At 41.2% G+C, this 25,908-nt stretch overlaps 1 protein-coding gene across 2 annotated transcripts; it reads left to right on the forward strand.

Annotated features, from left to right (window-relative positions):
* Positions 1 to 1,921: 1,921 nt before the first annotated feature.
* On the forward strand, positions 1,922 to 23,132 carry GJD3 (gap junction protein delta 3). Of its 2 annotated transcripts, XM_040330751.1 has the most exons (3): positions 1,923 to 2,054; positions 5,994 to 6,067; positions 21,535 to 23,132. In XM_040330751.1, the coding sequence occupies exon 3, from the start codon at positions 21,561 to 21,563 to the stop codon at positions 22,473 to 22,475; it is 915 nt and encodes a 304-aa protein (XP_040186685.1). In that variant the 5' UTR covers positions 1,923 to 2,054; positions 5,994 to 6,067; positions 21,535 to 21,560; the 3' UTR covers positions 22,476 to 23,132. The 2 variants fall into 2 exon arrangements, with proteins under 2 accessions (XP_040186686.1, XP_040186685.1); XM_040330752.1 differs by lacking the exon at positions 5,994 to 6,067 and having other exon boundaries at positions 1,922 to 2,054.
* Positions 23,133 to 25,908: the final 2,776 nt, after the last annotated feature.

Consider the following 25,908-nt stretch of genomic DNA (forward strand, 5'->3'; position numbering starts at 1 on the left):
ACTCCTCACCCCCTTACATGCCACATTTGGCATGTAATTTTTTCTGGGGGGGAGTGGGGGCTTCAGGAGGAGTGGGACTTCCTGTCCCACTTCCTCCTTCCGCCGAGAGGCTGGTTAGGCGATTAAGCTTAATCGCCTACAGCAGCCCCTCCCTGTAAGCGATCGCCTACGACACGTCACAGGTCCTAGGCGATCTCCTGTCCAATCAGACGGCGCAGTGCCGGGCCGCGCGCGCATGCATAGTGCCGCTCGCGCATGCGCAGTGGGTGCCCGGCCGTGAAGCCGAAAGCTGCTACGGCCAGGTGCCCACAGTTGAAATGAAGACGCCGGCCGGGGAGAGGAGCGGAGCCCCGGCCGGCGTGTCGCTGGAACGCTGGATCAGTTAAGTGTATGTTTATTAAAAGCCAGCAGCTACACTTTTTGTAGCTGCTGACTTTTAATAAACATAAAAATTGGCTGGAACACCCCTTTAAGATGTATAAGAGCTGTGAGCCAGGCCTTCTCATCCAACATCAGCGCCTGACCTCACAGATGTGCTTCTGGAAGAATAGTCAGACATTCCCATAGACACACTCCTAAACCTTGTGGACAGCCTTCCCAGAAGAGTTGAAGCTGTTATAGCTGCAAAGGGTGGGCCGACTCAATATTGAATCCTACGGACTAAGACTGGGATGCTATTAAAGTTCATGTGCGTGAAAAGGCGGGTGTTTCCTTTGCAATAGATATTTATTCAAAAGTTTAATACATTTTGTTAGGATACATACAGTATGTTAGTACAGAAAGATCCATACACTCTTAAGAAGTGACCAAATGTCTAATCCATATGGCTGTAATATAAAAACAATTATCACAATAATTTTAGTTAAGTAAGGCTACTGCCCGCTCGAACCTGAGCGGAGTACTTCGAACTTCTTGGTAATAAAGGCAGGTGTCCCAATACTTTTGCCAATATATAGCCAGATTCAGTAAGACCTGCCTAATGTTAGGCAGGCGTAGCGTATCTCATATACGCTACGCCGCCGTAAGTTAGAGAGGCAAGTGCTGTATTCACAAAGCACTTGCGTCCTAAGTTACGGCGGCGTAGCGTAAATGGGCCGGCGTAAGCCCGCCTAATTCAAATTGTGTTGAGGTGGGCGTGTTTTATGTAAATAAACCATGACCCCACGTAAATGACGTTTTGAACGAACGGCGCATGCGCCGTCCGTGGACGTATCCCAGTGCGCATGCGTCACATAGAATGCCTAAGATACTTCGAACACTGCCTACTACGTGAACGTAACTTACGCACAGCCCTATTCGCGTACGACTTACGCAAACAACGTAAAAAGATACGCTTGTTCCGACGTCCATACTTTGCATGGGCTGCGCCACCTAGAGACCAGCTTTATCTTTACGCCGGCGTATGTCTTCCATAAACGGCGCAACTAATTGCGATGGACGTACGTTCGTGAATCGGCGTATCTTGCTCATTTGCACATTCGACGCGGAAAACAACGGAAGCGCCACCTAGCGGCCAGCGTAAATATGCACCCTAAGATACGACGGCGTAGGAGACTTACGCCGCTCGTATCTTAGCCTAATTTAAGCGTATCTGGTTTCCAAAATACGCTTAAATTTACGATGGCGTAGATTCAGAGTTACGACAGCGTATCTACTGATACGCCGGCGTAACTCTCTCTGAATCTAGCTAACCGGGTGTATATAGATTATATATATATATATATATATATATATATATATATATATAGTTACAAAAAAAAGTTGGAACAGATAGTAAAAACTGTTCTAAGGATGAGTTCTTAAAATCAGTAGCAAACTCTATGGACATGCGAAACAATAATATAGGATCCGTCAAGCATGGAACAATGCATTCCGTTCATACAGCAGGTCATTGTCCCTTTAAAAGAAGGCGGAGCCAGGCAGAGGCTAAATAACTTCTCATCCTGATACTGTCCAGGGAAAATGAAGTGAAACGGTTGTCAGCGCTCCAGGCTATAAACTCTTGTAGTGGAAGCAGCCTATGGAGTTGTGGATATTGTATCCCTAATATGCAGGTAAGTCATCTATGTATACAGATGGGGATTGTAGACTTAAAGGGCATGTCCTAGGGGCTCTATCTGCTGAATGAATGATATAACTGAATTTATTATTGAAAAGATTGCTTCAGAAACAATAGAGTACTGTCTGCGATACTTTTTTTTATTTGCACCAACGTAGAATTTTTCAGGACAAGCTTTCTTGTATACCCGTTTAATCAAGGTCTGATTGACGGTACTCCGTTGTTTCTGTCGCAAGTGCATCAGTATGGCTCCAGACGTCTCAAGCAAGGATTGCTTCATTTAGTTTTCCTATATTACCTATGGGAGTTGGGGCTCAATCCCTGTGTATTAGAGGGATATGATCACTATGCATGGTTATATTTATAAATTAGAAGGAGGCTAGAAGTACTTGTCCTGAAGTTTGTTTATCTGTGGAGAAAATAGGTAGGTATTCTCATCTGTGTATTAAGGATAGTTGTCCTGATATAGAGGTAATGGCTCTAAGGTCTGGGGACCTTAGAGCCAGTACCTCTATATCTATACTCTGGATGATGGTACGCCCCCTTTAAATGTTGAATTATTTTTCACCCTCAGAGGCTATTTATTAAATAGTTGTCCTGATGTCTGTATATTAGGGATAGTTGTCCTGATGTCTGTATATTAGGGATAGTTGTCCTGATGTCTGTGTATTAGAAATAGTTGTCCTGATGTCTATATATTAGGGATAGTTGTCCTGATGTCTGTGTATTAGAAATAGTTGTCCTGATGTCTGTATATTAGAAATAGTTGTCCTGATGTCTGTGTATTAGGGATAGTTGTCCTGATGTCTGTATATTAAAAATAGTTGTCCTGATGTCTGTGTATTAGGGATAGTTGTCCTGATGTCTGTGTATTAGAAATTGTTGTCCTGATGTCTGTGTATTAGGGATAGTTGTCCTGATGTCTGTATATTGGGAGGGGGTAAGAGAAGTCTTGATGTCTGTATATTAGAAGGAGAGAGGTGTCCTTAGAACCGTGTATTAGTAGGAGGTGAGATGTATCCCAATATTTTTTTTATCTGGGGGAACTGAGAGGTGTCCTGATGTCTGTGTATTAGGAAGACGTGAGAGGTGTCCTAATGTCTGTGTATTAGGAAGGGATTATACGTGCCCTGATATCTGTGTACAGTATTAGGAACAAGTAAAAAGTGCCCTAATGTCTGTGCATTAGGAAAGGGTCATACATGCCCTGTCTGTGAATTAGGACGTGAAAGGTGTGTCAATGTCTGTGCGTTAGGAAGAGGTGAGGCGTTTCCTTTAGTCTAGGTCTTTTAAAGAGGTGAGATGTAACCTGATGTCTTTATAATAAGAGTTGATGAGAGGTGTCCGAATGTCTATATAGTAATAGGAGGCGACAGGTGTCCTGATGTCCATATAGTCATAAGTGGGGAGAAATGTCCTGATGTCCATGTAGTATTTAGGAGGTGAGAGGTGTTCTAAAGTCCATGTAGTAATAAGTCGTTCGAGGTGTCCTGATGTCCATGTAGTAATAGGTCATTAGAAGTGTCCTAATGTCCATGTAGTAATAGGTCATTAGAAGTGTCCTAATGTCCATGTAGTAATAGGTGATTAGAAGTGTCCTAATGTCCATGTAGTAATAGGTCATTAGAAGTGTCCTAATGTCCATGTAGTAATAGGTCATTAGAAGTGTCCTAATGTCCATGTAGTAATAGGTCATTAGAGGTATCCTGATGTCCATGTAGTAATAGGTCATTAGAGGTATCCTGATGTCCATGTAGTAATAGGTCATTAGAGGTGTCCTAATGTCCATGTAGAAATAGGTCATTAGAAGTGTCCTGATGTCCATGTAGTAATGGGAGGTCAGAAGTGTCCTGATGTCTATATAGTAAAAGGTTGTTAGAAGTGTCCTGATGTCCATGTAGTAATAGGTCATTAGCGGTATCCCGATGTCCATGTAGTAATAGGCAGTGGGAGATGTCTTGAGAGATGTCCATGTAGTAATAGGTCATTCGCAGTATCCTGATGTCCATATAGTAATAGGTCTTGAGAGGTGTCCTGACGTCCATGTAGTAATAGGTCTTGAGAGGTGTCCTGATGTCCATGTAGTAATAGGTCTTGAGAGGTGTCCTGATGTCCATGTAGTAATAGGTTGTTAGAGGTGTCCTGATGTCCATGTAAAAATAGAGGTAAGGCCTCAAAATATCTTACTAATAGGTAAAGCCCATCATCCTAAAAACAATCATAGGGATAAATGCAGGGAGACTATCCCCCTCAAAAGTCTCCAAAGCAGAGAACAAGGGCAAATGGACTATCTGGGTACCCTGGATAGATTCCACATTGAGTACAAAAAAATATATATTTTATTGATACAAAAATGTAATTAAAAACAAGGTATCCAGATACAGATTACAACAGGGGTTTACAAAATAATAGAAAGGACCATATAGTATATATATTATATAATATACTCCACGATGGAACAGAATTAGTCCACAGTGCACTAACATTCTCTATATGTTTCGTGGGGATTTACCGCTTCTTCAGGAAGAACACTACTAGATAAAATCTACAGGTAATATAATATATCATAAATAGTAACAGGCAAGAAGTTACAAGGAAATATAATCCAAAACATGAGGGAAGTGAAATAGGGGAATAGAGTACTACTGTCGCTTACCACAGGGGACCAACACGAGGCCCAAAAACAGGACACCGGCGTCACCAACACTCCCCTGCGGTGTACGTGGAGGACAAAATGGTGAATGCTAAGGCAAATAGCCACTGAGAAAAAAATAATATATTTGTAAAAGACCTTGTCCATGTATACGGATAAAGAATGGGGGCTAACAATTTGGGTACAGGAAAGAAGGTGGGAGGAGGGGAGGGGGGAAAAAGATAGAGGGGGGAAAGGGAAAGGAGAAAGGGGAAGAAAAGGCACAAGGAGGAGAGGGAAGAGGGAGAAGAAAAAGGGGGAGGGGAGGAAGGAAGGAGGATGAAGGGGGGGGTCATGAGAGGTGTCCTAATGTCCATGTAATAATAGGTTGTTAGAGGTGTCCTGACGTCTGTGTTGTAATAGGAGGTGAGAGGTGTCCTGATGTGCATGTGGTAATAGGCCATGACATGTGTCCTGATGTCAATGTAGTAATGGGTTGTTAGAGATGTCCTGACGTTCATGTAGTAATGGGTTGTTAGAGGTGTGCTGATGTCCATGTAATAATAGATTGATAGAGGTGTCCCGACGTCCATGTAATTATAGGTTGTCAGAAGTGTCCTGATGTCCATGCAATAATAGGTTCTTAGCGTTGTCCTGATGTCCATGTAATAATAGGCAGTGGGAGATGTCCTGATGTCTGTGTTGTAATAGGAGGTTAGAAGTGTCCTGATATCCTTGTAGTAATAGGCAGTGAGAAATGTCCTGATGTCCATGTAATAATAAGTTGTTAGAGGTGTCCTGATGTCCATGTAATAATAGGTTTATAGAGGTGTCCTGATGTCCATGTAATAATAAGTTGTTAGAGGTGTCCTGATGTCCATGTACTAATAGGTTTATAGACATGTTCTGATGTCCATGTAGTAATAGGCAGTGAGAGGTGTCCTGAATGATGTCTATATAGTAATAGGCAGTGAGAGGTGTCTTTATGTCCATTGAGTAATAGGTACATGTACATGACCAATGTGCTGTATTTTGTGTTTTATACATAACAAGGTTTATTAGGGAGCAGTGTGAAATATTGCTATGGGTTACCTCCTTTGGAACATCATCACTGCATTATTAGACAGAGATGGTAGTTCAGTGCCTACTTGTAATAGGGCATGAGGGAAATGTATTTTTTTTTTCTATGCATAAGAATAATGTGACAGGTGCATGCTGGCACTACATCCTCCAAGTATTATTTGACAACACTGTGCCATTTAACCCTTTAACCTCCGGTGTAAAACTGCTTTCTCTCTGCAGTTGACTTGCCAGCATCCCCACCCTGTGAAGGGGGGACAAAGCTGTCCCTGATGTCTCAGCAAGGCAGTTGAGAGGTATGCGCTAAATGTAGACATTCTTATCTTATACCAGTCTGGGAGAAAGAGAGAGAGAGAGTGCGAAAGCACGACAACATTAACCCGTGGTCAGCCACATATACACCGCCTGCTGCATTCATAGGCAGCGAGGGGTTAATCCTTATGCAGACAGTCATACAGGGGCTAAGAAAAAAAAATTGTAGAAGCCTGGTAGGCACAGCACCTAAAACTTTCTACCGATGCTGAACATTTAAAAGACTCTACGTTTTGTTTTCTTTAGATCACCTATTTTACTGGCTCCAGCAGTTTGAATGTATTACCTACCTTTACAAAAACAATCGTCAATGATCATTTTTCTTTAATTGCCCTAACATTTCACGTTTCAGAACAAGTTTTCGTGGCATACCCCTCTGTTCAAGCCGTAAATTATTTTTTTGTCTAATGGTTTGTCCTACTTAACATTTTGTAAAAACTTTGTGCATCAGTACTGCTTGGACTGAGAAGAAGGGAGCACATTTTTTCTAAAAATTGGATAGTTACAATTTCAGGACAGGTGTTCCCTTCTTCTCGGTCCAAGCAGTACTGATACACAACATTTTAGCAAAACGTTACCTATGACAATAAAACAATGTACTGCTTGGACCAAGAAGAAGGGAACACTCCAAAAGCCTGTTCTGAAAAATTTAATGTTAGTGCAAATAAAATAAATTATTACAGGCAGTTGTTTTTGTTGCAAGTGAACTAATATGGCTGCAATCACCTCAACTATCTCTACACAAATGTACTTACTATTTATAATTACATACAATATGTTAATATATACAATGTACATGCTAAAGCAAGGTAAAATTAACTTCACCTAAAGTGTGTATCACGTAGTTAGAACATTGCCACCCAGTCTGCTTCTCTACACCAGACTTTGTCAACCAAGGTTCCTCCAGAGGTTGCTAGGACTTCCTTAAGTAATAGTTCGTAAATTGGCACTCAGTCTCTACACCAGCCTTTGTCAACCAGGGTTCCGTGGAACCTTGGGGTACCTCCAGAGGTTGCTAGGGTTTCCATGAGAAATTGTTAGTACACTGACACTCAGTTTGTTCCTCTACACCAGCCTTTGTCAACCAGGGTTCTGTGGAACCCTAGGGTACTTTCAGAGGTTGCTAGGGGTTCCTTGAGCAATTGATAGTACATCGGCACCCATTATGTTCCTCTAAAGCAGCTGTTCTTAACCATAGTTCTGTGGAACATTAGGGTTCCTTCAGAGGTTGCTAGGGGTTCAAATGAATAACTTCTGCCACCAATGATTGTTTTAGCTACCTTTAAGGTAAGGGGTGGTTCTTCCACATGACCACAAATGTAAGGGGCATCCTACCCTGTGACAATCACATTAAAATACCATGATCTATGGTTAGTATTAGCAGGGGGTCTCTAAGTCCAAAAATTAATTTCATGGGTTTCCTTCAGTTTGGAAAGATTGAGAGGCTGATTTACAAAGACATACAGTACACACATGTAAAGTTTATATAGCTCAGTCAAATTAGGCGCATTCAGGAGCAGGTTTAAATATGTGACATATTTTTAGGAAGTTACACTTTATGTAGGATAAAGCCAAGGCCACTCGGTTGTGCCACTGTGCTAAATTTGCATTAATCATTAAACAGATAATTTTTGTTACACTGCAAAAAGAAAAAAACGGGAGAAAGAGGGGCACGAGAACAGAAAAGCAAAAATGCAGAAAGGGAAAAAAAAAGGAAAAGATTAGGGGATAATGGACTGTTTTCTAGTCTTTTCCTGCATGTACCAAGAAATTGTTATACATGCCAATTTAAATCAGATAGACTGAGCTGAAGTAGCCAGTTAGTAGTGTTCTTTCATAAATTCTTAATGTTTTAAGCAGATTATCCTAATTTGTTCTGGTTAGTCAGTATTTTAAGTTCAGTGACTTTACTGTTGTGTATGGAAGAGCCCTGGGGCCATCATAAAAAAAAAAAAAAAAAGTTACAGAAAGAGTTTGAAAGTCAGAATTCTGAGTTTCAAAGTCAGAATTCTGAGTTTCAAAAGTCAGAATTCTGAGTTTCAAAGTCAGAATTCTGAGTTTCAAAGTCAGAATTCTGAGTTTCAAAGTCAGAATTCTGAGTTTCAAAGTTTTGGGATAAGCACTTCCTAACTGGACTTTAGGAGGCTTTACAAAAATAAAACTACTACCTTCGGAATAAATAGTACAAATTTTAAAGAGACTGTAATGATCTCAATGTGCAAAAGCTTGTGAAATTTAGGGCGAATGCCGACCTCATTTAAAAAATGCCTTGTGCAAAAATACCAGCCCACCAACACCTTTTAGGCTATAGTAACACCTCTAATATATAATATATATACACACACACATATATATATATATATATATATATATATATATACATATATATATATATATATATATATATATATTGCAAGGGATTAGCTCGGTAGCGGGGTGTGTGACCCCCTGGATGGGTTCACTACACACTGATTTATACAGAGAAACAGCCGAAGACGGTTGAAAGCAAAGATTTTGGTTTATTCTTCCATCTTGCTGGAAACAATTGCAAGCATCCAAACAGCATAAACAAAATCAAACATAAAATAAACCCTAGCCACTTGGGGCGTCTACCTTCACCACACAGGAACCTATCTATGGAGTCTGGCACAGCCTACTGCTGAGCAGACACTGCTGGTCATACAGCAGAAAAACAAACAGTCTTTTTGATTTTTTATCACACAGAAAAATCAACAGCACTTTACCTCTTCAGAAGTATTTCTGTTCACTGTTCTCCTTCACTCAAAAAGCCTCAGGATGCAGCACTCAGTAGTAATCCTCTGGATTACTTATAGAGGCCTTAATTGCCTCATTCTGAACAGCTGAAGTTTTCCAACGCCCTTAAATCTTTCTGGCTGCTTCTGCAGCCGACACCTGATAATAATTGGTATATTGTCTAAACAAGGCAGAAATGTATCTCCCGTCTGTGACAACACCCACAGATTTACCTGACTTCCTGTCACATACCCCCCCCTCTTGATTCAACCCTAGGGGACACAGGTTTCCAGGCAGGCATGCACTCGGGATAACCCATCTGTATTCCCCATTTTAGCACCGGGGTGATGTGTTACCACAAAACTAAATTCCTGGAGAGCCAGGAACCACCTATTTATTCTCCTATTGGTCTCTTTGTTCTGTGCCATCCACTTCAATGGTGCATGATACGTCACCAGTTCAAACTGTCTACCCACGAGGTAGTATCGGAGAGAATCCAAAGCCCATTTCACCGCCAAACACTCTTTCTCAATGGTGGCATAATTCTCCCTTAATGGGCCTTCAACTTTCGGCTGAGGTACATAACAGGGTGTTCCTCCCCTTTGATAATCTGGGACAGTACAGCTCCTAATCCCACATTTGACGCATCTGTCTGAACCACAAAGTCCCGTGAAAAATCAGGCGAATTTAAAACTGGCTGACTACATAAGGCCTGTTTTAAAGCCTGAAAAGCTGTTTCTGCTTCGGGAGTCCATTTGGTCATTACAGACTCCTTCCCTTTGGTCAAATTGGTCAGGGGAGCAGCCTATGAGGCAAAATGGGGGATAAAGCGGCGATAATGGCCCGCGATCCCCAAAAATGCAGTTCCACAACTATCTTGCGGTACGGTTTAGGCACTACCAGTTGCTCAATGGTGTCCTCTATCCTCTGTGACACTCGATATAACAGGTCCCTTTCAATAATGAAGTTAGGGAGGGCAACCCTCTCGTCAGGGTTAACTAACTCCCCATCTATCTTCACTACATTCTCCCGGGCTCTTAGCAATGTGGGGTCCCTCACTTGCTCAGTGATGAAATTTTCTCTGTGCACCTTGAGGTCATCAAACCCTATCGCCCGCTGTTCCTCTTCTGAGGTAGCAGGCTACTCCCTAGGGACTGGTGTTTCCCCTGCTAAGACTGAGAATGGAAACTCAGAAGAATCCTCACAGGTAGAGGTTTCTGGAGTCGATGTTTCAGGCTCAGAAGAACCACCTACTGGGGAATCTGGGCAGTCCCAGAGTTCCCAGAACTTTGGGAAATCTCTTCCCACAATGGCGTCATGGGGCAGTTTGGGAACTAAATACACCTGGTGACACAAGTTACTGAGGGAAGTTTCAAAGGAAACTGTAGTCACCGGATATTCGAGTGTCCCCATGTACACAAACTACAGCCATTTTCCTGGGATGCAAGGTTTTTCCCACCACTAGATCACTTTTCACTAAGGTGACCAAGCTACCTGAATCCAACAATACTACAACATCTTTACCATCTAAGCACATTCTATATAAAGGTTTCTCATTTCCCTTTACTGCAGTGCATGTGGTTGCAAAAAGGGACAGTCGTCTCTCTGTCAGAAAGTCACACTGCTACATGTCCCTCTTCCCGGCAACGGTAACAAATCAATCTTCTGGTCCTCTCCTGTAGGATGGGTCTTCCAGGCCGCTCTCGCCAAACATTAGCAGTAGTCCCGATAATTCTTCTAGTTGCTCCTTGGTCCCTCTATCCACCCCCATCCCTTGATGCAGTCTTACCTATAGGTGGGGAGGGTCTGGTCTTGGGGTGGAAAGTCTGTGCGTCTCTGGTGGAAGAGGACAAATTCTCTGTTGTTAGGTACCTTTCGACCAGGTCTACAAGTTTCTCTGCGGTTTCCGGACCACCATGGTTCACCCATTTCTGCAAAATTTTTGGTCCGGACAGAGTTTCTGGCTGCAGCCATTTCTTAGCCAAATGAATGAGGTCATACATCTGCGACCGAGGTGGCTTCCTCTGCTGATAACTCCAATTGTGGACCCGCTGAGCACGGACATCCAGGGTTACACCGAAACGTGCCAATATTTCCAATTTTAGCCGATCATAGTTTTTTGCATCTGCAAGCTCCAAATCAAAATATGCCTTTTGGGCTTCTCCAGATAATAGGGGGGCCACTAGTCCAGCCCACTGTTCTTTAGGTCAACTCTCTCTTTCCGCTGCTCTCTCAAACGTGGTCAGAAACATCTCAGGGTCCTCATCTGCAGTCATCTTTGGCAATAAGTGTCTTACCCGAAAAGTCGGTATGTTACTGGCCTGACTCCCAGCCTCGGTCTGCTGTTTCTGAAGCTGTGTCACGATGGCCTCCATTTGCTGCTGGTGTCTCTGTTCCAAGCCTGCAATGCTCTCTTGGTGAGCCTGTTGTTGCGCTGCGTGAGCCTGTTGAGCTGCAATGCTCCGCTGCAAAGCTGCATTTGTCTGTTGTTGATTTGCATTTGCTAAAGCCAGCTGTTTCAGTATCTCCTCCATTTTGGGTTTACTTTAACTGCCCGCATTCTCCACCATGTGTAAGGGATTAGCTCGGTAGCGGGGTGTGTAACCCCCTGGATGGGTTCACTACACACTGATTTATACAGAGAAACAGCCGAAGACGGTTGAAAGCAAAGATGTTGGTTTATTCTTCCATCTTGCTGGAAACAATTGCAAGCATCCAAACAGCATAAACAAAATCAAACATAAAATAAACCCTGGCCACTTGGGGCGTCTACCTTCACCACACAGGAACCTATCTATGGAGTCTGGCAAAGCCTACTGCTGAGAAGACACTGCTGGTCATACAGCAGAAAAACAAATAGTATTTTTGATTTTTTATCACACAGAAAAATCAACAGCACTTCACCTCTTCAGAAGTATTTCTGTTCACTGCTCTCCTTCACTCAAAAAGCCTCAGGATGCAGCAATCAGTAGTAATCCTCTGAATTACTTAGGGCTCTTTCACACGTGCGGACGTATGTCCGCATTTTCATCCGTCCGTTGCGGATGAAAACGGGACATACATTGGTCCCTATGACCATCTGCTGACACCCGTAATCGTCTGCCTCCGCAAAGATCCGCATTTGCGGACGGAAGAAAATCCTATTTTTCTTCCGTCTGCCAGATCGGATCGGATGAACACGGACATAAGCTCCGTGTTCATCCGATCCCCCATAGGGGAGAGCGGAGAAAAGACAGGGCGGTCCCTGCACAGTGTGCGGGGACCGCGCTGTCAGCTGCCAGCTCAGCGGGGATTTTACGGAGGATCCCTGTTGAGCTTTTGCGGACGCACGGAGCGGATCATTACTGATCCGCCCGTGTGAAAGGGCCCTTATAGAGGCCTTAATTGCCTTATTCTGAACAGCTGAAGTTCTTCAATCTTTCTGGCTGCTTCTGCAGCCGACACCTGATAATATTTGGTATATTGTCTAAACAAGGCAAAAATGTATCTCCCGTCTGTGACAAGACCCACAGATTTACCTGACTTCCTGTCACAATATATATATATATATATATATATATATATATATATATATATATATATATATATATATATATATATATATAGGGCTGGCCAAACATTATACAATTGTCTTGTACAATGTTCCTTTAGATTTACCAAAACCATATAATACGAGGTCAAACAAACAGTTTCAATTTGTATGCAATCAAATGCACTACATAGAGGTAATTCTAAAGGAAATTGAATAAGAAATATAATGTATAATGTATGGCCAGCCTAAAATTCAGCAAATGGTTATGTATTTTATCATACTCAAAAGTTAATAGTCCTCCAGAAGCAGAACAATGAGGTTTGAAGCCCAACTTTTTGTCAAAACTTGTACTCCAAAGCTTAACAAAGGGCTATTGTGGCTAAAATATCACCTCGCCATGTTACTTCTGGAGAACCTGTACGTTTTGTACTGTCATGCTTTGAATATAAGAAGACAAAGAGCTTTTTTTCGAAATTTATACTACATAAGGATCTGTGGGGGGATCTGTAGTGGAGAAGGATCTGGGGGTTTTAGTTGATCATAAGCTCAATAATGGCATGCAATGCCAAGCTGCGGTTTCCAAAGCGAGCAAAGTCCTTTCTTGTATTAAGAGAGGTATGGACTCCAGAGACAGAGATATAATTTTGCCCCTGTACAAATCATTAGTAAGACCTCATCTGGAATATGCAGTTCAGTTTTGGGCACCAGTTCTCAAAAAGGACATCGGAGAACTGGAGAAAGTGCAGAGAAGGGCAACCAAACTGATAAGAGGCATGGAGGAGCTCAGCTATGAGGAAAGATTAGAGGAACTGAATTTATTCACTCTTGAGAAGAGGAGAATAAGGGGGGATATGATCAACATGTACAAATATATAAGAGGTCCATACAGTGAACTTGGTGTTGAGTTATTCACTTTACGGTCAACACTGAGGACAAGGGGGCACTCTTTACGTCTAGAGGAAAAGAGATTTCACCTCCAAATACGGAAAGGTTTCTTCACAGTAAGAGCTGTGAAAATGTGGAACAGACTCCCTCCAGAGGTGGTTCTGGCCAGCTCAGTAGATTGCTTTAAGAAAGGCCTGGATTCTTTCCTAAATGTACAGAATATAACTTGAGTATTAAGATTTGTAGGTAAAGTTGATCCAGGGTAAATCCGATTGCCTCTCGGGGGATCAGGAAGGAATTTTTTCCCCTGCTGTAGCAAATTGGATCATGCTCTGCTGGGGTTTTTTGCCTTCCTCTGGATCAACTGTGGGAATGGAGTTGGGTGTATAGGATTTTACTGTGTTTTTTATTTTTGTTTTTTTATTTTTTGTGGTTGAACTGGATGGACTTGTGTCTTTTTTCAACCTGACTAACTATGTAACTATGTAACTATAAGCCCTCTGTGCAGAACACTTTGCTGAAGAAAGGACCAAAAGCCACCTTATACCACAAACGGTTTAACCCAGGCATAAATTTGAACATACTGGACTGGTGTGTAATACCACATCATCAATAAAATTATTGCCACCCTATTACCTCTCAGAATTTATTGTCCTGCTGAAAATATTAAGAGCAATAATAGACCACTGGGTCTTCTGTTACAGTGCCTTAAAAACGTATTCTTACCCCTTGAAATTGTCCACTTTTTGTCATGTTACCAAAAACATAAATGTATTTTATGTAATAGACAAACACAAAGTGGCACAAAATTGTAAAGTGGAAGCAAAATGATAAATGGTTTTATTTTTTTTTACAAATAAATATCTGAAAAGTGTGGTGTGCATTTGTATTCAGCCCCCTTTACTCTGATACCCCTAACTAAAATCTAGTGGAACCAATTGCCTTCAGAAGCCACCTAATTAGTAAATAGAGCCCACCTGTGTGTGATTTAATCGCAGTATAAATACAGCTGTTCTGTGAAGCCCTCAGAGGTTTGTTAGAGGACCTTAGTGAACAAATAGCATCATGAAGGACAAGGAACACACCAGACAGGTCAGGGATAACATTGTGGAGAAGTTTAAAGCAGGGTCAGGTTATAAAAAAATATCCCAAGCTTTAAACATCTCACAGAGCAATGTTTAATCCATCTTCCGAAAATGGAAAGAGTATGGCACAACTGCAAACCTACCAAGACATGGCCTTCCACCTGACAGGCCGGGCAGGGAGAGCATTAATCAGAGAAGCAGCCATGAGGCCCATGGTAACTCTGAGCTGCAGAGATCCACAGCTCAGGTGGGAGAATCTGTCCACAGGACAACTATTAGTCGTGCACTCCACAAATCTGGCCTTTATGGAATAGTGGCAAGAAGAAAGCCATTGTTGAAAGAAAGCCATAAGAATTCCCATTTGCAGTTTGCGTGAAGCCACGTGGGGTACACAGCAAACATGTGGAAGAAGCTGCTCTGATCAGATGTGACCAAAATTGTACTTTTTGGCCTAAAAGCAAAACGCTATGTGTGGCGGAAAACGAACCCTACACATCACCCTGAACACACCATCCCCACCGTGAAACATGGTGGTGGCAGCATTATGTTGTGGGGATGGTTTTCTTCAGCAGGGACAGGGAAGCTGGTCAGAGTTGATGGGAAGATGGATGGAGCCAAATACAGGGCAATCTTAGAAGAAAACCTGTGCAAAAGACTTGAGACTGGGGCGGAGGTTTACCACAACGACCCTAAACATGCAGCAAGAGCTACAATAGAATGGTTTAGATCAAAGCATATTCATGTGTTAGAGCGGACCAGTTTCAGCAGACATGTTCGGTCGTGTGTAGGCCCGAGCGGACAGGATTCCAGCATACATTTGCCCGCCGGGCCTTTTTCCAGCAGGCAAATATTTCTGGACTTGTTTTAAAACAGCCCGCTGAAATCCTGCCCGCTCGGACATGTTCGGTCGTCTGTACAGACCTACCGTACATGTCCGAGCGCCCGCCATCCCTCGCATGCGTCGAATGACTTCGACGCATGCGTGGAAGCATTGAACTGGCTGGGCCGCCCACGTCGCCGCGGGCGACGGCGCAGATAAGCCCCGCATATTGTTTACGCGCGGATTTCTGTATGATGGCGAGTACAGCCACCATACAGAAATCCCTGGGCAGACATGTACGATGAAAACGGTCCGGCGGACCGGTTTCATCGTACATGTATGCTCGTCTGTACGCGGCCTAAGGGTTCAACTGCTCTATATGGATGTAGAGGAGGCCTTTGACAACATCAACCGACACCTTTCTCCATCGTAGTTACCAACAAAAAAATGTATGCGTTAGATGTCCCACTACTTATTTCCATTGGCAAGAGAAAAGTTCACAATTTTTGTTTAAATAACTGTTATTTCCAGGATAACATATTTGGACCAAGAGCCTCATATTAACCACTTGCTCTCCGGAAGGTTTAGCTCCCTTAATGACCAGGCCATTTTTGGTTTCACAGCACTGCATTGCGTGGTCTGTGACGCTGTACCCAAATAAAAATGCCCTTTTTTTCCCCACATATAGAGCTTTCTTTTGGCGGTATTTGATCACCTCTGCAGTTTTTTCTTTTTTGTGCTATAAACAAAAAAAGAACAACAATTTAAAAAAAATACATATTTTTTTTTGCTTTCTGCTATAAAACATATCCAATATAAAAAAATTTAAAATCAAATTTCTTCATAAATTTAGGTAAATATGTATTCTGCTACATATATTTGGTAAACCCCCCAATAATCCAAATTGCGCAAAATATATAGCGTCTACAAACTATGGGATAGATTTTTTTTTTCTTTTTACTAGTAATGGCGGCGATCAGCGACTTATAGCGGGACTGCGATATTGCAGTGGCCAAGTCGGACACTAAGTGCTAAAAATATGCACTGTCATTGTACCAATAACACTGGCAGGGAAGGGGTTAACATCAGGGGAAATCAAAGGGTTAAATGGGTTAAATGTGTTCCTAGGGAGTGCTTGCTAACTGTGGGGGATGTGCTTATACTGTAGGAAGGCAGAGATTCGTGTTCCTGCTTAGCAGAAACACCGGATCACTACCTCCCCTTCTCACAGAACGGCAATCTGCCGTTCAGTCTCTCTTGGAAATGATCAGAGTCCACCGGACCCACTGATTGGTTGATTGGGAGTAGGTCGCCGGTGGCACTCATGCATGCCCCAGACCCGGAAGTGCAGGATCACGTATGGGTATGTGATCCTGCTCAGAGGAGCCACTTTGCCACCGTATATATATATATATATATATATATATATATATATATATATATATATATATATACATACATATACACACACACACAGTATATGGTCGGCAAGCAGTTAAACCTCCAGTCGATGTTGTCCAAGGCCTCCACTACATCCATGAAGCAGTTGAACCTTTAGTTTTCACAAGTAAAATAAATGAGGTAGATAGCTTAACCAGTGTTATTTAAATAAAAAAATTTTTTTAAGCAAGGCTTGATTTCAAGGATTAATAGAGGAAGAATATATAGTTTTATCTGCAAGACACGATTTTATTTATTATTACAGGTACTTATATAGAGCTGTCAATTTTACGCAGCACTTTGCACATATATATTGTACATTCACCTCAGTCCCTGCCCTCAAGGAGCTTACAATCTAAGGTTATATAGCGCTGTCAATTTACATAGATCTTTGCACATACAGTGGATAAAAAAGTCTAAATGTAAGTTTGGTGTGATGTAAAAAATTAGACAAAGATAAATGATTTCAGAGCTTTTTCCACCTTTAATGTGACCTATTATCTGTGCAACTCAGTTGAACAACAACCTGAAATATTTTAGATGAAGGGAAGTAAAAATAAAAAAATAATATGGTTGCATAAGTGTGCACACCTTTAAACTAATACTTTGTTGAAGCACCTTTTGATTTAATCACAGCACTTTTTTGGGTATGAGTCTATCAGCATGACACATCTTGACTTGGTATTATTTGCCCACTCTTCTTTGCAAAAACACTCAATTTGTCAGATTGTGAAGGCATCTCCTGTGCACAGCCCTCTTCAGATCACCCCACAGATTTTCAATTGGATTCAGGTCTGGGCTCTGGCTGGGCCATTCCAAAGCATGAATCTTCTTCTGGTGAAGCCATTCCTTTGTTGATTTGGATGTATTCTTTGGGTCGTTGTCATGCTGAAAGATGAAGTCCCTCTATATTTTAATCTTTCTAGTAGAAGCCTGAAGGTTTTGTGCCAATATTAACTGTTATTTGGAACTGTTCATAAATTCCCTCTACTTTGACTAAGGCCCCTGTTCCAGCTGAAGTAAAACAGCCCCAAAGCATGATGCTGCCATCGCCATGCTTCATGGTGGGTATGGTGTTCTTTTGGTGATACGCAGTGTTGTTTTTGCGCAAAACTTATCTTTTCAAATTCTGGCCAAAAAGTTCAACCTTGGTTTCAACAGACCATAACACATTTTCCCACATGCTTTTGGAAGACTTCAGATGTGTTTTTGTAAAGTTTAGCCGGGCTTGGGTGTTTTTCTTCTTAAAAAAAAGTTTTTCCGTCTTGCCATTCTACCCCATAGCCCAGACATGAAGAATAAGGGAGATTGTTGTCACATGTACAGTGGAAATCGAAAGTTTGGGCACCCCAGGTAAAAATTTGTATTAATGTGCATAACGAAGCCAAGGAAAGATGGAAAAAATCTCCAAAAGGCATCAAATTACAGATTAGATATTTTTATAATCTGTAAAAAAAAGTTAGATTTTATTTCCATCATTTACACTTTCAAAATTACAGAAAACAAAAAAATGGCGTATGCAAAAGTTTGGGCACCCTGCAGAATTTATAGCATGCACTGCCCCTTTGCAAAGCTGAGACCTGCCAGTGTCATGGATTGTTCTCAATCATCGTCTGGGAAGACCAGGTGATGTCAATCTCAAAGGTTTTAAATGCCCAGACTCATCTGACCTTGCCCCAACAATCAGCACCATGGGTTCTTCTAAGCAGTTGTCTAGAAAACTGAAACTGAAAATAGTTGATGCTCACAAAGCTGGAGAAGGCTATAGGAAGATAGCAACGATCGACGACTGCACGATCCCTCCAGAAAGATCTGGCAGATACTGGAGTTGTGGTACACTATTTCACTATAAAGAGATACTTGTACAAATATTATCTTCATGGAAGAGTCATCAGAAGAAAAACTCTTCTACGTCCTCACCACAAAAATCAGCGTTTTAACTTTGCAAATGAACATATAGACAAGCCTGATGCATTTTGGAAACAAGTTCTGTGGACCGATGAGGTTAAAATATAACTTTTGGGCCGGAATGAGCAAAGGTACGTTTGGAGTAGAAAGGGCACAGAATTTAATGAAAAGAACCTCTGTCCAACTGTTAAGCATGGGGGTGGATCAATCTTGCTTTGGGGTTGTATTGCAGTCAGTGGCACAGGGAACATTTCACGAGTAGAAGGAAAAATTGATTCAATAAAATTTCAGCAAATTTTGGATGGTAACTTGATGCCATCTGTGAAAAAGCTGGAATTAAAGAGAGGATGGCTTCTACAAATGGATAATGATCCTAAACACACCTCAAAATCCATGGGGGATTACATCAAGAGGTGTAAACTGAAGGTTTTGCCATGGCCTTCACAATCTCCTGACCTCAACATAATTGAAAATCTATGGATAGACCTTAAAAGAGCAGTGCGTGACAGACAGCCCAGAAATCTCAAAGAACTGGAAGACTTTTATAAGGAAGAATGGGCAAAGATACCTCAAAAAAGAATTGAAAGACTCTTGGCTGGCTACAAAAAGCTGTGATACTTGCCAAAGGGGCAGTGCAAGATATTAACTCTGCAGGGTACCCAAACCTTTGCAGACTCCCTTTTTTGTTTTCTGTCATTTTGAACGTGTAAATGATGGAAATAAAATCTAACTTTTTTTGACATATTATAAGAATGTCTAATCTGCAATTTGATGCCTTTTGGAGATTTTTCCATTTTTCCTTGGCTTCGTTATGCACATTAATACAAATTTTTACCTGGGGTGTCCAAACTTTCGATCCCCACTGTACCACACAGCCAGAACTTGCCAGATATTCCTGCAGCTCCTTTAATGTTGCTGTAGGCCTATTGGCAGCCTCCCTTACCAGTTTTCTTCTCATCTACTCATACATTTTGGAGGGACGTCCAGTTCTTGGTAATGTCACTGTTGTGCCATATTTTCTCCACTTGATGATGACTGTCTTCACTGTGTTCCATGGTATATCTAATGCCCTGGAAATTCTTTTTTACCCTTCTACTAACTGATACCTTTTAACAATGAGATCCCTCTGGTGCTTTGGAAGCTCTCTCCGGACCATGGCTTTTGCTGTAGGATGCGACTAAGAAAATGTCAGAAAAGACCTACTAGAACAGCTGAACTTTATTTGGGGTTAATCAGAGGCACTTTAAATGATAGCAGGTATGTACTGACTCCTATTTAACATTAGTTTGAATGCGATTGCTTAATTCTGAACACAGCTACATCCCCAGATATAAGAGGGTGTGCACACTTATGCAACTACATTATTTTCGGTCTTTATTTTTACTTCCCTCCACCTAAAAGATTTCATGTTGTCGTTCAGTTGAGTTTTCAGTTGAGTTGTACAGTTTATAGGTGACATTAGGTGGAAAAAAAAATCTGAAATTACTTCTCTTTGTCTCATTTTTTTTACATCACAAAAACCTGATATTTTAACAGGGGTGTGTAGATTATTTATATCCACTGTATATATTGTACATTCACATCAGTTCCTGTCCCAAAGGAGCAATTTAGGTACGTTTGAAACTCAATGGCTTGCTGTATAGTTAGAAATGCTGTACTATATACATTAGAAGCAAACACAGACATTAGTATTCTACAACTGTATATTAAGACAGATTTTGCTGATTCATAGTGAAATACCGCACAATTATCACAAGAGATATGAAAATAAATCTCCATCAGACTTAAAGGCAAAGTATTACATGTTGATTAACACCACAGAAACCTTTTATATTGAATTAAGAGATTAGAAGAAAAAAAAAAGAAAAAAGTTAAATATATTTCTAGGCATACTCCCATGTAGCAGTTTGTTAATAATAAAAATAACTACCCGTATTTATCGGCGTATAACACGCACCCTAACTTTAAGATGACACGCAGGCACAGTTTACCCTCTATTTTCAGGGTAAAAAAGTGAGTGTTATACGCCAATAAATACAGTATATTTTACTGGATAAAAATAATTTCAATGTTAGTAATAATAAATATAACAATATTCAGTAATAAAAAAAAATACACAGCCATAATGTTTATATTTATCCACTTTAAGAATGTTGAAAGTGGTCAAACATTTTTAACAAAATCAATAAAATAATAAGCCCGTACATTCTAAAATGTTACATAGTTAGTCAGGTTGAAAAAAGACCATGTCCATCCAGTTCAACCATGTAAAAGGTAAAAAAATCCTAGTGAAAAATACAATCTTAATACAAACTTAAATATTATACAATTCTACATTTGGATAAACCAAGCAAGCTTTCATACAACCATTATTACAGAAAATAACTAGTTTGTTTAGAGCGAGATATATTTTGTTTTAATTGTTCACCACTGTGAAAATGGTTTATCTCTTTTAATCCCATACAATAAAATAACAAAATCAATTACTGTATCCAACATTGTTAGTGAAGTAAAAGGTGTGTATTATTATAAAAGACTAAAAACGTTGCAAACATATAATGTTCGAAGCACTGTATCAATAATTAAAACAGATGGCAGTATGAGGATGATTGTTTGAAGCGTTTAGGGTGTGTAGTTTTCAATGCAAAGAGTGTTATTTTTTAAAATAAATTTCCAGATTTTAATAAGTATATTATTACTACTTATTCGTTTTAATTAAATTGGTCTTTGAATTTTGGTAGTATGTCTTTACTATATTTCAAAACAGAAAAAGTACTTAGAAAATGTGCTCTTTATTTGGATTCCCTAGCATTATCGATTATTAAGCAGCCCTCCAGTAGTCAGTTATCACAGGAGAATTAGCATAGTACAGTATGTGTATGTGATATAAAGACTAAAAAAAAAGCAGTTGTATATATTTTTTTTCTTCTTGAATCTGGACTGGGATGACAGATCCCATACCTGCATAATAAATCATGACAAATACAAGTACATGTTCTCATAATGTTATAATTGTTTCTCATGCAGAGCAAAAGTCCTGGACAAGAGGAGACATGGGGGAATGGGGCTTTTTGAGCTCGCTATTAGATGCTGTCCAGGAGCACTCTCCCATGGTGGGACGGTTCTGGCTGGTTGTGATGCTCATCTTTCGCATTCTCATCCTGGCCACCGTGGGTAGTGACATGTTTGAAGATGAACAGGAGGAATTTGTATGTAACACTATGCAACCAGGCTGTCGTCAAGTTTGCTATGACCAGGCCTTTCCTATATCCCACTACCGCTTTTGGGTCTTCCATATTGTGCTGCTCTCTGCCCCAGCAGTGCTGTTTGTAATTTATTCCATGCACCAGAATGCCAAGATGGGAAGAGATGCAGATGAAGAGGAAGCAGCACGACCTGGGCAGCCAAGCAGCATCAGAACCAAGTTAAGGGCTGACCAGCGTGGACGTCACATACGCACATTCTACATTGTCAATGTGGTGATGAGGATAATGGCGGAGGTCGGGTTTCTAGTGGGACAGTGGTTACTCTATGGGTTCAAAGTAGCTCCAGACTACATCTGTGAACGCAAACCCTGCCCACACAAAGTGGACTGCTTTGTGTCCAGGCCAACAGAAAAGACAATTTTTCTGCAGTTTTACTTTGTAGTTGGGATCATCTCTGCCATTCTTAGCGTTTCTGAACTGCTACACATTTTGGTAAAAGGAAAGTGCCGGTCTAGGGAAGGACTGGGGTCTAGTCCACCTCCAGCCTACGAGAGGGATAATTGGTCCAACAGAGAACATGAAAGGACCAATAACTTTCTTCTCCGAAGACAAAGTACTGATGATCGAAGAGCTAGTGGGGCTGGTGGTCATCGGCTTTCTATTGCATATCCCCCGGGCACAGCGTATAAACTGAAAGTAGGCCCTAGCTCGGCTATCAGCAGCAAATCATCCAGACTGATCAAAGGTGACTTAACCGTATAAAGGGATGCTGGACTGAACTATGTAGAGTGGGATTTGCATTGACTGACATGCTTGTTTTACAAAGACAGATGCTATGCCAGATGACAGAAGGGCATCCATTCTCTTGGGTATTTTCTGCAATCAGTGGTCTTAGAACTCCACTCTAAAAAAAGTGCTGCAAAATGTGGTCTAACCACTTCAGCCTTCAAAGAAGGGGCTGTCTCTATAGACAATAAAATAGACAATATATAGACAATAAAAATGTCATGTGAAGTGGAGAGAGCTACCACATGCCTTTCCCTCAAATGGTTGTTCTAGTTATTAGAGTATTTATTTCCATAGAAGTCAGTTTCCACAACCACCATACAGCATATTCCGGTAGTACAGTTATGTTCTGTATCAAACATATTGCGGGATGCTATTTTTATGTACAAACTTATAACTAGATTCAATGTCCAAGATCAGATCATGCCAAGTAAGGAGGTCACAGGAGTGATAATTGTCTCACAGATAGAGGAAATAATGCTTATGGAAAATTGGAGGAAAATTGAGTGGCTTGCTAAATTTTGCACACTTAGCTAGGCGAGACTTGTCAACAAAACATAAGGTCATTGAACATTGCTAGAACAGGATGCGTGTAGAGTCTGTTTTATAATAAATAAAGCTCCTATTATTAAACTGAACTGTATCTGAGCACCACAACCTAAAAAAGTTATTTAACTAATTTGTAGTATTCAAAGCAACCCAGTCATCCACCTATGTCTCTATGTGTTTTTTGGTGAAAAAATATCCCCCTGGCATTTTGTAGCTACGGCCATCTTGAATAAGGGCAGATGATTCATGTAGCATTTCCCTCCTGGAAGCCATCTTTTCTCAGCTCCAGTCTTAGCTGACCGTGCTACCAAACGCTGCTCCATTCAAGAGGCGTAGTCTGCTGAAGTCTTAAGCAGAAACCAACTCCTCTCCTGGTCCCCTCCCCTGCTGTGCTCAGTAGTCCCTCCCATCAACCTCCACGTCACTACTGTGCCATGCAGTGGAGTCAAGGTCAGCAGAAGTAACCATCGAAACCAAGTGGTGTTTACTAGCTTCTTTGTGATCTCAACAATCTTAAAAAAAATTACCGCTCCAAAAGCCCACATTTGGATATCTGCAGAATAGTCATTGTGGGATAGTCATTGCTTCAGTTTTTGGGCATTTACTTGCATATCACATTTGTATATCTGCTTCCTATCTCATGTGTGGGCACAGCTCCCCAGCATATCTCTGCTCAAAGTCCATCAAACATTATAGAGCAAAATGTCTCACAATATGTTTAAATTTAAAATGTACTGACGCATTTCACCAAACAAACAATACAGCTACAAAAGTCTGCGCTTCGATATCTGCTTCTCATCTCAGGTGCAAACACAGCTTTCCTGCCCATCTCTGTTCACAGTCCACCAAACAATATAGAAAAAATACTGGCCATCACGTTTATTTTACAAATTTCCAATTCATTTCACCCAACACGGACTTGGGCACAGAGATTCTACAGTAAGGCCTTGTTGAGTGAAACACGTGAGTGAGGATCCCAGGCGGGGTGATTTTTAGACATTTTTCCACATGGAATATCAATGTTTTAAACTGAACCTGGCATCAAGAGTTTGCCCCATACTGTTTGGTATTCTTTGGAGTTATTTTAAAGGGGTTGTGAAGGTTCGTTTTTTATTTTCTAAATATGTTCCTTTAAGCTAGTGAGTGCATTGTTTGTTCACTTACATTTTCCTTCAAAAAGTTTTTTTTCCTTTGTCTGAATTTCTCACTTCCTGTTTCTCCTCAGTAAGCTTGCCCCCATCATCTGAGCCCTTCTGGCTGGGGGTTAGTCAGCCAGAACAGCTTACTGAGGAGAAACAGGAAGTGAGAAATTCAGACAAAGAAAAAAACATTTAGAAGGGAAATCGAAGGAAAAGGTAAGTGAACCAACAATGCACTAGCTTAAAGGAACCTATTTAGAAAATAAAAAACAAACCCTAACAACCCCTTTAACCACTTAAGCCCCGGACCAATATGCAGCTAAAGGACCAAAGGTGTTTTTACAATTTGGCACTGCGCTGCTTTAACTGGTAATTGCGCGGTCATGCAATGTTGTACCGAAACAAAATTTGCGTCCTTTTCTTCCCACATATAGAGCTTTCTTTTGATGGTATTTGATTGCCTCTGCGATTTTAATTTTTTGCGATATAAATGGAAAAAGACCGTAAATTTTGAAAAAAATCGATTTTTCTTATAACGAAAAGTAAAAAATATCGAATAAACTAAATTTTAGTCAAACATTTAGGCCAAAATGTATTCAGCCACATGTCTTTAGTAAAAAAAAATCACAATATGCGTATATTTATTGGTTTTCGCAAAAGTTATAGCGTCTACAAACTAGGGTACATTTTCTAGGATTTACACAGCTTTTAACTAGGGCGGTGATCAAGGGGTTAAACCTTTATTAGGGGAGGTAGGGGGCTACCCTGGACCTAAAGCTAACTGCCCTAATACTTTTTTCTGTCACAAATGACACTAAATGCAGTGATCAGAAAATAAATGATCACTGCAGTGACACTGTGACAGGGGGCTGGGGGGGGGGGGGGACTGGGGGGGGGGTTGTGTGCCTATGTGTGACTGTGTCAGTGTACTGTTAAGTGCAACTCACAGTTCTGATGTCTTCTCTCTCCTCAGCGTCGGTCAAAAAGACCGCCGCAAGGAGAGATGACATCACTTCCCCCTGCCTGTTTTTACACTTACACAGGCAGGGCAGGCAGAGGCGGCAGATGATTCGCTGGGAGCGATCGCGAGGGGGTGGCTAGAAACGAATAGCCGCCCCCTCATCCCGGATCGCTCCCAGACGATTACCGACCGCCTCATGTACCGGGGGGGGGTCCCGATCGGACCCCCGACCCACGTCTAGGCAGGGACATACCGACACGGCCATCTGCCTGTACGTGCCATTCTGACGACGTATATTCACATGTGGCGGTCGTTAAGTGGTTAATATCCCCAACAGGGCCACTTTAAAGTCAAACTTCAGGAAAAAACACTAAATAACGTGCTTAAAATGTTTATATTTACAGTTTACCTGCCAAAGGCTTCACAGAACATTGTGTGAGGAACATTGGGCACCCTTTCTTGCATCTCAGCTTGGTTGGCACAGACCCCCCATGATATTTGAATGATGAAAATGGTCCAGAACTAATAAAGTTTTGTGATTTATAGTGAGCAGGAAAAAAGGGCAGGCAAGGCTTTGTATATCATAAGACTGTATACTTTTGAAGAATTCCACTGCTGAGCCTGAGTATCACCAGCTCCAAGATCAGATGCCAAGTCTGTCTCCCTTAAATGGAAAATAAATGTAAAGAGCCAGCCTGCGTCTAAAAGAGCTATATAAATGTTAAAGCCTCCAGTCATAAGCAAAAACTGTTGTGACGTC

This window comes from Rana temporaria, chromosome 12 (genome assembly GCF_905171775.1).
Source record: "Rana temporaria chromosome 12, aRanTem1.1, whole genome shotgun sequence".
NCBI classification, from domain to species: Eukaryota; Metazoa; Chordata; class Amphibia; order Anura; family Ranidae; genus Rana; species Rana temporaria.

Bases quoted from the DNA above. Each gene is read 5' to 3' on its own strand.
- GJD3 (XM_040330752.1), top strand. From the start codon at position 21,561: ATGGGGGAATGGGGCTTTTTGAGCTCGCTATTAGATGCTGTCCAGGAG.